The sequence below is a fragment of the Arctopsyche grandis genome, chromosome 4 (genome assembly GCF_051622035.1).
Source record: "Arctopsyche grandis isolate Sample6627 chromosome 4, ASM5162203v2, whole genome shotgun sequence".
Classification (NCBI taxonomy): Eukaryota; Metazoa; Arthropoda; class Insecta; order Trichoptera; family Hydropsychidae; genus Arctopsyche; species Arctopsyche grandis.
The window spans coordinates 24627157-24637500 of record NC_135358.1 but is presented as its reverse complement, the minus strand read 5'-3'; the positions used below and the strand labels follow the sequence as shown (position 1 = coordinate 24637500).

The following is a 10344-nucleotide window of genomic DNA, read 5'->3' as shown; positions in this document are numbered from 1 at the left end:
TCTAAGGCTTCGCCCCCATGATCAGTTGCCTTTTAGGGCTTCGCCCCCCGCGCCCCCAAGATTAATTGCCGTTTAGGGCTTCGCCCCCCTTAGTTAATGCCTTTTAGGGCTTCGCCCCTCCGCGCCCCCATGATTAAATGCCGTCTAAGGCTTCGCCCCCATGATCAGTTGCCTTTTAGGGCTTCGCCCCTCCGCGCCCCCATGATTAATTGCCGTCTAGGGCTTCGCCCCCCTTAGTTAATGCCTATTAGGGCTTGCGCCCCATGAGGCTGGGCCCCCCGGGCCCCCTACGGGGCCCCACGGGGCTGCGCCCCTTGTGGCGCCCCCTTTTGAGCCCCATGGGGCTGCGCCCCATGAGGCTGGGCCCCCCGGGCCCCCTTCGGGGCCCCACGGGGCTGCGCCCCTTGTGGCGCCCCCTTTTGAGCCCCATGGGGCTACGCCCCATGAGGCTGGGCCCCCCGCGCCCCCTTCGGGGCTTCACGGGACTGCGCCCCTTGTGGCACCCCCTTTTGAGCCCCATGGGGCTGCGCCCCATGAGGCTAGGCCCCCCGGGCCCCCACGGGGCTGCGCCCCTTGTGGCGCCCCCTTTTGAGCCCCATGGGGCTGCGCCCCATGAGGCTGGGCCCCCCGGGCCCCCTTCGGGGCCCCACGGGGCTGTGCCCCTTGTGGCGCCCCCTTTTGAGCCCCATGGGGCTGCGCCCCATGAGGCTGGGCCCCCCCGGGGCCCCACGGGGCTGCGCCCCTCGTGGCGCCCCCTTTTGAGCCCCATGGGGCTGCGCCCCATGAGGCTGGGCCCCCCGGGCCCCCTTCGGGGCCCCACGGGGCTGCGCCCCTTGTAGCGCCCCCTTTTGAGCCCCATGGGGCTGCGCCCCATGAGGCTGGGCCCCCCGGGCCCCCTTCGGGGCCCCACGGGGCTGCGCCCCTTGTGGCGCCCCCTTTTGAGCCTCATGGGGCTGCGCCCCATGAGGCTGGGGCCCCACGGGGCTGCGCCCCTTGTGGCGCCCCCTTTTGAGCCCCATGGGGCTGCGCCCCATGAGGCTGGGCCCCCCGCGCCCCCTTCGGGGCTTCACGGGGCTGCGCCCCTTGTGGCACCCCCTTTTGAGCCCCATGGGGCTGCGCCCCATGAGGCTGGGCCCCACGGGGCTGCGCCCCTTGTGGCGCCCCCTTTTGAGCCCCACGGGGCTGCGCCCCTTGTGGCGCCCCTGGCGGGGCCCCATGAAACTACTCGCCTTGCGCCCCCGCGGGGGTGAATCCATTGAAATGAAAAAAAAAATCGGCGCCCATGGATCGAAAAAAAAAAAATCGAATCACGTGTTCGATGACGTCACCGATCTACGGACGATGACGAAGACGACGACGACGACGACCAAGGATATTTACATACAAAGTCTCTTTCCAAATTATAGATTAGATAAAACAATTGTAAAATAAAAAAAAAAGTATTCTTAACATTCAAATACATACATTAAATATAAACAATATGTAATAAACACTTTTTTTCAAATATCAGCTCTGTTTATATTTTATAAAAATTGTATTTATTAATTACAGGAAATAACATGAAAAAGACTTCACCAAAAATAGTATTTAATTCTAGTATCTGTCTAAGAAATAAATACAAAAACGACAGGTAAAATATTTGTAATTGTTCAAACATTTAATAAATAAATAATTACCACAAATAATCTTAATTTATGTTTAGATCTCGAATCAAATTAAATTCAGAGGAAAATTCAAAATCACACAAAAAAATAATCCAGTACTTAATACTGAATAGGAAAAACAGTTTTACCAAGTGTATATTGAAGCCAATAAAACTTCACACGTTGAAGCAGAATATTCGATTCAGAAGAAATAGCAAAGGTACGTCAAACTGTTCGTAAACTTTCAGCTAAACCTACATTTAGAAGCTAAAGTTGCACTGTACATATTGACAGGATCACCTCCGGACGTCATGTATACATTCATCGAGCAAGCCGTGCAACCAGTTGCCCACATTTCCCTCAAGTGTTCAGCTTCCGGTGATCCCCCACCGAGATTCGACTGGTATCTTGACACACAGTTCATCTCATCATCCCCTCACAGGTTTGTATTTTTGAAAAAGTAATAAAAACCAATTTAATGTTTCATATGCACTACAATTTCCTATGTATACAGACATGCCGTTGGTCAGTATATGGATCATAGTGGGCTCGTAGTTTCCCATCTGAATATTACAGCGGTGAGAGTTGAAGATGGTGGATTGTACGAATGTAAAGCAGTCAACTCTAAAGGCCACGCTTCGCATTCGGCTCGCTTGAATGTCTATGGTAAATTCTATTGATGTGCATAGTAAAATAATACACTTTGAATTCTATAAATAGTTTCATACATTTAAATAAAACATCCACTTCAGGTGCTCCATATATAAGATCGATGAGTTCTGTGCGTGGTATCACTGGAAATGAAGTAGTAATATTATGCCCTTATTACGGATATCCAATTAGGTATTTACAAATTTTAATAATAAACTCGTGTATTTTATATAAATTAAAACTTGATTTTAATCGATACAATCACATATGAAAGTATATTTGAAATAATCAATTTATTTTTATAGTTATGTTAAATGGGAATCGAGCAGTGTGAAAATTTCATCAAATCCTAGATATAGGCAAGATGGAGGACTGTTGAAAATATCATCATTAGATCCAACAACTGATGCCGGGAGTTACACATGTTCTGTTGCCACGCCGAGTGGAGAGTTAGCCAGAAGAGAAATTCAATTGATAGTGAATAGTCCACCAGTACTTTCTCCACTGACATTTCCACCTAATCTTAAATCTGGTGAACGAGCTCAACTTTCATGCACAGTAACATCTGGCGATATGCCTGTGTACTTTTCATGGTTGAAAGATGGACTTCCAATATCTGCAACGTTACAGGTATAAATAATTATAATATATATACATATGTATACGAATTACTAAACTGGATTTAATATTCTAATGATTGTTCATAATTCATCAGATTGAAGAAAGGAATGCAGAATTTTTCAGCTATTTACTGTTCAAAAGTTTATCTGCAGTTCACAGTGGTACGTACACATGCGTTTCTACTAATTCAGGGGGAAAAGTTAATTCATCTGCTGAACTCATCATAAAAGGTTGTATATACGTTTTGCTAATTAGTACTTATCTCATGATAAAATAAAAATATAATAATATAAATGATTTACAGTTCCTCCGTATTGGAGCTACGAGCCACAAGATGTATCTACATTACTAGGAAGTTCGGTGTTTGTTAATTGTGTTGCAAAAGGATATCCAGAACCAAGAACCTACTGGTCTAAACAACACAGTATGTTTAGTTAAAAAGTTATTTGATCCATTGATATTATAAATTGATTAAAAAGTACTAACCCAACAAATGTTTCAGATCGAGCAAGTGATGATTTTGATCCAATATCACCGATCAATGGACACATCTTAATATTCAACAACGGTTCACTTCTCATAAATTCTGTGACATCTATCGATGAAGGCAACTATAGATGCACTGCTGAAAACGGAGTCGGTCCTGTTCTTTATAAAAACATAGCCGTCAGCGTTAATGGTAACTATTGTGTCTATATACAATGATACATAAAATATTTATATTATTAATTATGCTTAAACAATTTATAGAACCTGCACGATTTGAAGTCGCCTCTCAAAATATAACAACTCGAAGAAATGATCCAATTACGCTCATGTGCGATATATTAGGCGATAACCCCATACATAATGTATGGACTCATAATACTAATTCCATAGATACATCTAATTTTAGGTACCAAAACTTTTTAATTTATATAAGTCCAAGTTAAATTAGATTTAACATTTTATTTGCAATTGTTTATAGATTCAGTTTATCAGAATTGAAAAAAGAAAATGGATTAAGATCACAGTTGAGCATAGAACGTACCGATAGACAGGATTCAGGACTCTATCGGTGTCAAGCAAGCAATGCATTCGGACGGAGTGAACATTTTATACATTTAGCAGTACAAGGTAATTCATTTTACTATTAAAATGGTGTTATAATTAACTGTTATTCATATTTTATGCAATTTTAAGAGAGACCAGATCCTCCGTCGCAGTTGGAAGTGATTGAAGTGGCTAGTCGATCAGTCAGACTAGCTTGGCGTAGACCATTCGATGGCAACAGTCCAGTTTTAGGCTATTTGGTTCAATATCAACCAATACATTCCATTGAAAGTGATGTGTGGGATAATGCTAATATTGTAAATGTTACAATATCAACCAATGGTCCATATTCTATAACTAGGTATAATATTCTTCTTTTCATAGGTATATATGTATTATATGTAGATGCATAATACAGTAATATTTATTGTATATTATACATATACAGTTCCATAAGTGATGCACTAGAACAAGGAATTGTAAATGGACTTTCGCCTGATACAACTTATTCTATGCGAATGCTTGCTGTAAATCAAATAGAAAGTAGTACATTCACCGATACTGTAGTTGCCAAAACTCATGAAGAAGGTATTGATTTTATTGATATTTAATAATGAAACTTTGAAGAAATGTGTTGACTTTTGATTATTTTAAAATACAAATTATTATTTTAGCACCTACAGATCCTCCACAAAATGTTCAAGTACAAGCAGGAGAAGCTGGTGAGCTTATTATCAGTTGGCAGGTAAACGAACATTATTTATTTCAAGAATAAATTTCTAAGACCAATGAATGATAATGTTCATTTAAAACTTCAGGCACCGACACGTTCATCTTGGAACGGTCCACTATTGGGCTACACCGTTAGCTGGTCTGAGTCTCCAGACAATGATGATCCGTCATCATCTTCTTCTGCCCTTCTTCCACACAAATTTGCAACTGTAAAAGGATCAAGCTCTAACAGGTTCACGATAACTGGTCTGAGGCAATTCACAAGATATAAAGTAACAGTTAGAGCATTCAATAGAGCATCAGCAGGACCGCTTAGTATACCAGTGATGGCTCTGACAAGAGAAGGAGGTGTTTTGAAACGAAAAAATATTTATTTTTTTTAATAATAGACAAAGTCTTAATACATAATAAATACATTTTAGTTCCCACTGCTGCACCACAATCAGTTCGTTGCGCTGCATTGTCTTCACAGAGCTTGAAAATCGAATGGACGTCTCCTCCACGCATTCACCATGGTGGTACATTGCTTGGATATAAAATATTATACAAGCCAATTGCTGACATTTATTGTAAGTAGTCAGTTTTTAGCTCAAAATAATTCACAGTATTCAAAATTAATCTGAAAATAAAAAAAATTAGCAGCTGACGTTACACCTACATCTGAAATAAAGCGAATAAGCAGTACTGAGACAACTCTGCATGCTCTCCTTAAATATACTAACTACTCGATACAAGTGTTGGCATATACCAGTGCTGGAGATGGGGTTTTGAGTCCAGCTATATTTTGTACCACCGAAGAAGATAGTATGTTCAATTCAAACAAATATTTTTAATATGATTAACGCTTGATTTATCAAATTGAATATTTATATCGCATTTTAGTACCTGGACCACCAGCGGATATCAAAGCCATATCAAGTACATCTGAATCAATTATGATTAGTTGGTTACCACCAAAGAAACCCAATGGAAAAGTTATATATTACACAATATATTACAGAGATGCTGCAAGGTAAACATGAATAATTCAAAACAAATTGCATTGCTTTAAAACTTATACTATATATTTATATATGTACGTATTTCAGAGGTGGACAGCCAATGACACAAGTTGTAAACGCATTAGAGCTAAAAAGTTTTACCAACATCGGGATTGGTGGTGCATTAGAAATAAGAAAGTTGACTGAAAACAGACGATACGAATTTTGGCTCACGGCAAATACAGGCTCTGGTGAAGGAGAAGCAACAAGTTCTGTAAATCAAGTAACGACAATGAGAGGTCAGTTCTGTAGTAGAATTGTTTTTTTCATAACTCTGTGGTATGCATATGTTTTAAATTGTATTTTATTTTAATAGTTGGTGCACGTATTGCCTCGTTTGGAATCGCTGTACGGGGAGGTATTGGACGTTCCATCATACTGAGTTGCATGGTCGTCGGTAATCCCACACCGAGAGCTCGTTGGCTGCATTCTCAAAAACCAATCACACACAGTCAACTTTATAAAGTGACAACAGAAGGAAATTTATTGATTCACAGTACGTTTCGTTAATTATTTAAGAGTACTGATAATGAAATTTATTTATATACTATATCAATGGTTACTAAATAAAATTTACTTCATTTTTAGACATTGATAAAAGCGTTAGTGGAAACTATACGTGTACTGCTAAGAATTTATTCGGTTCTGATGATATAGTATACTCTGTTGTATGCTTGACTCCACCCAGTGCTCCATCACTTGACATACTGTATACAACTGCTAACAGTGTTCAAATTCAATGGAGATCCACCGGAGATGGTGGCTCGATGATAATGGGTAATTAACGACGCAGATAATCAATTTATTCACATATACAAATAATATAAAACTAAAAATTAAAACAGGTTACACACTCATATACAAACGTATGGAAGAGAGTATGCAAAGCGTGGAATTACCCGCAGAAATTAATACATTCAACATAGTCGGCCTCAAATGTGGCTCTCAATATTCATTTCAAATAGCAGCTTATAATAGAATCGGCAAAGGAGAATTTTGTTCATCGCTTCACGTGAACACCAAAGGGGAAGGTAAACAATATATTATATTTCTTACATCATACATTTCTGAAATCAAAAATGTGAGTAAAATTTAAATTAATTGTAGCACCAAAATTGCCCGACGATTGGGAGGATTTGATATGGAGTAACTCTAGCTGTGTGATTCTCGATGTAAGACGATCTTTGAGTGACTCTATCGACTGTCCTGTTTTAAATGTGGGTGCTGAGTGGAGACGGGGTGGCTCTGGAGCTTGGCAGGCAACTATAGGAGGGGCTGGTGGATCAGCTCCATTGACACTTCCACACCTAGCACCTGCAACGTGGTATGAGATTAGGATTTCAGCCGAGAATCATGCTGGAAGAAGTACAGCTGTCGTCCGAGCTGCTACTACAACACTTACTGGTGGTACGTTTCAGCTCTAATTTTCAGTAATTAATTACAAAATAAAATTATAGCCGACATTAATGACTGAACAAATACTTTTCAGCTCTCATATCACCACCGGTTAATTTTCCAATGGAACCCATACATCCCAACGACATCGATAGTAGAGATAATATATTTAATTTGATATCAATTGTATTTGCAACTGTGGCAGCCATATCTACTTTGTCTGTTGCTTACATATTGATTAAAAAACGAAGGTCTGTTTATTACTTTTTGTTAAAATAGTTACTACTGGTTACTAATCGGCAGCTATTGTTTTAACTATGTACTTGAAATTATCAATATTTCCAGAATGATTTGTCACTGTAGTGATCAATCTGAATACGGTGGTGATAGGCAAAGAAGTCAATCGCAAGCAAGTGACGAAAAGACGATATGTGCAGAGCATCAAAATATGCGAAACATTCAACATGATTACTCTACATCGCCAATCAAAGGACATGTTGACAAAATGCGAAGAGAATCTTCAGGTATGTTTTATGATACTCAAATATGTATGTATGTATGTACTTCAGATTTGATTTCGAATGTGAAAAAATCAAAAACCATGTATTTTTATGATTTTAGAAATGTACGAAATAAGTCCGTACGCCACGTTTCAAGTAGGAGGTCCTACGAGGCAGGTAGCACCGTCTACATTAGATCACACTTTACAATTTCGCACTTTTGGACATATTGAAAACGATGCTTTACCTATGCAATCGCAATGTAAACGCCATTACACGCAAAAGCCACACAGACATACAACTTTAAAAGGTAGATTATTATAATATATATAATACATATTCTATACAAATATATATATATACATATGTATAAAACGCTAGGCCCAACTAGAGTAAACGTATTATATTGAGTGGTAGAAACTTTCAATGAAATTTTTGTGAATATTGGGCCTTTTAGTACCAAGTGACAAATTAATATTACAACAACCAGTTTCCATGCCTCATGTTTTACAGATGACGATAAAATGGGGAATGCTTGTGAAATGCAACCATTAAGAGTTCGCGGTAGACCACGTCAATGTTCCAGTTCGACGTATGGAATACCGATACAACAAGGTATGCTTTGCGAACTCTGTCATTCCAATACGTATGGGTATAAAAGTTTATACAATGTTTAATTTATATTTTGTAGATATTTATCAACGTGAATCGAGTACAGAATCGAACGAGCTGTCGCCACCTCCGGACAGAGCTCGAACACCAAGACATTTCATGGACAGGCCATTGCACGTACACCAATCAGCAAGCTCGTCACATAGTTAACCAAACTTTAAACAATTCTAAATTAAGTAGTATATTTTAAACGAAATCTCTTTTTACTATACATTTTTCATTTTCAATTTCATACATATTATATTAAATAATTTTGATATTTTAATTCATCTGCTGTCATCTTAACTCAGCCAAATAATATCAATAATAATCTGAATCATAATAATAAAATCAGAATACAATTTATGTGTATTCCAGTGACACAATAGCATCCATTATAATGCAATTTGGACTTATTTGAAGGACATATCACATCATTTTACTATTATTTAACGTTTACATATGTAAATCTTAATAGCAGTATTAATTAATATTCAAAATTAAATTGAACAAAAATTTCTTTATATGGACCAAAATATACCAGTCTGAAGAAATTCACTCAAACTGCCCAAATTGCTCAAGGTTTTTTTTCCTATTTTACACATACATAATTTAATAATCTTACTCCTTTTTTAAAATACGTACTATAATATGCTAGTTTTGATTTTGTATAATATATATTTGTTTTAGCTTATTTTGTATATAAAGTTTTAGAATAAAAATCAAACAGAGCTTATTTTAGATTGAGACAAAATATTAATCATAATTATATTATTGTTATAATATATACGAACTCTATGTTGCCAGTTAAACTGAAATAAATGCCAAGCAAATAAATTTAGATGATAATTCCTGTGATAACTGCAACTATAAAAACTTAATTAAAAAAGATGTTGATTTTTTACTTAATACATATAAATATATTGTACAGATTTGCATTAAAATGTTAGTTTTTGAATCTTCTCAATATGTAAAATATTTATAGGGCATCGTTGAAATATTTCTCAAATAAAATTGTCATTTATTTCCATTCGTTACATAACTTTGATATTGTATAAAATACACATATATGTACATAGGATATATAAGATAAAAATTGTTAGTAAAAAAAGTTTTATAAAATCATTTAATAAAGAATAAATTGTAGCTTAAGTTAATAATTATTTGAGACTGACTTTCAACCATATTAATGTATGTACATATGTTGTACATTTTTTTTTTTTTATAAAATCTTACCGCTAAGGATATTTTACTATGACTTCAAATTATAATAAAATTTCGATTATTATCTGGATCAATATGATAAAGATATAATAATTCAACACAATAATCAGATTTCTAGCAGACGATGTTTGGTGGACGCAAATTCTGTGTAAATTATATTCATTAAGCACAATCAAAATATATGTGGTAACAAGAAAAAATATCCGGTATGTATGTACATATGTGTCTAAAACAGAACTTTTAAATTCTTAATGCCACAAACCGTATTCAGCATTTAAGATATTTAAATTTGATTAGGTTTTATAAATATCGATTTTAAAATTCATATAAAAAGACACCCCAAGTGCATTCTTGCACATCCCTGTATACACCAATGTTATATTTCATTGAATAATGGCGATATCTAGTCAATTTATTACATACAGTACATCTATCGACAAGCGCTGAAATATGTTATACATTGTATGTATGTATGTATGATATATAGTTATATAATATTAGAATTCTCTTTATTATTCATATTATTTCATGTAAAATATTAGGATATTGAATAAACAATTTCAGTTTTTGTATTTGTATTTATATTGTTTCAGTTATTGAATTTTACTAATATTACCTCTATAATTATGTAATAAATATTTTGTTATAATTTCTGTACAGTTTATTTTATTTTTTTATATAATAGCAGGATCAAAAAGAAAAATCAAATATTATAATTGAACATCATTTATATTTCAAATGTTATAATAAAACAATTAATTTCCCCAATTCCTTCATTAAATAAAACAAATACTATCTGATTTCATATAACAGGATCTTACAGTAGTATTACAGAATATAGTAAAATATAATTAA

At 36.7% G+C, this 10344-nt stretch overlaps 2 protein-coding genes across 2 annotated transcripts in view; both read left to right on the top strand.

The window, feature by feature from the left end:
- LOC143910463 (cell adhesion molecule Dscam2-like) overlaps nt 1-6535 on the top strand; it is a 239810-nt gene extending 233275 nt beyond the window's left edge. The window contains exons 10-30 of the mRNA XM_077428955.1: nt 1552-1630; nt 1703-1863; nt 1938-2085; nt 2158-2309; nt 2396-2486; nt 2600-2924; nt 3010-3145; nt 3220-3339; nt 3418-3594; nt 3666-3810; nt 3883-4031; nt 4098-4308; nt 4396-4535; nt 4622-4692; nt 4766-5027; nt 5102-5248; nt 5319-5483; nt 5562-5691; nt 5768-5958; nt 6036-6215; nt 6308-6535. Coding sequence (XP_077285081.1) covers nt 1552-1630; nt 1703-1863; nt 1938-2085; nt 2158-2309; nt 2396-2486; nt 2600-2924; nt 3010-3145; nt 3220-3339; nt 3418-3594; nt 3666-3810; nt 3883-4031; nt 4098-4308; nt 4396-4535; nt 4622-4692; nt 4766-5027; nt 5102-5248; nt 5319-5483; nt 5562-5691; nt 5768-5958; nt 6036-6215; nt 6308-6504 — 3377 coding nt within the window. The 3' untranslated portion in view covers nt 6505-6535. The remainder of the gene's footprint in view (nt 1-1551; nt 1631-1702; nt 1864-1937; nt 2086-2157; nt 2310-2395; nt 2487-2599; nt 2925-3009; nt 3146-3219; nt 3340-3417; nt 3595-3665; nt 3811-3882; nt 4032-4097; nt 4309-4395; nt 4536-4621; nt 4693-4765; nt 5028-5101; nt 5249-5318; nt 5484-5561; nt 5692-5767; nt 5959-6035; nt 6216-6307) is intronic.
- Nucleotides 6536-6587: 52 nt separating this feature from the next.
- LOC143910806 (cell adhesion molecule Dscam2-like) lies at nt 6588-10136 on the top strand. The gene is made up of 7 exons (XM_077429402.1): nt 6588-6750; nt 6827-7126; nt 7209-7365; nt 7460-7638; nt 7736-7924; nt 8128-8229; nt 8306-10136. Exons 1-7 carry the CDS (start codon nt 6588-6590, stop codon nt 8434-8436), a joined length of 1221 nt encoding a protein of 406 aa, XP_077285528.1. The 3' UTR covers nt 8437-10136.
- Nucleotides 10137-10344: the final 208 nt, after the last annotated feature.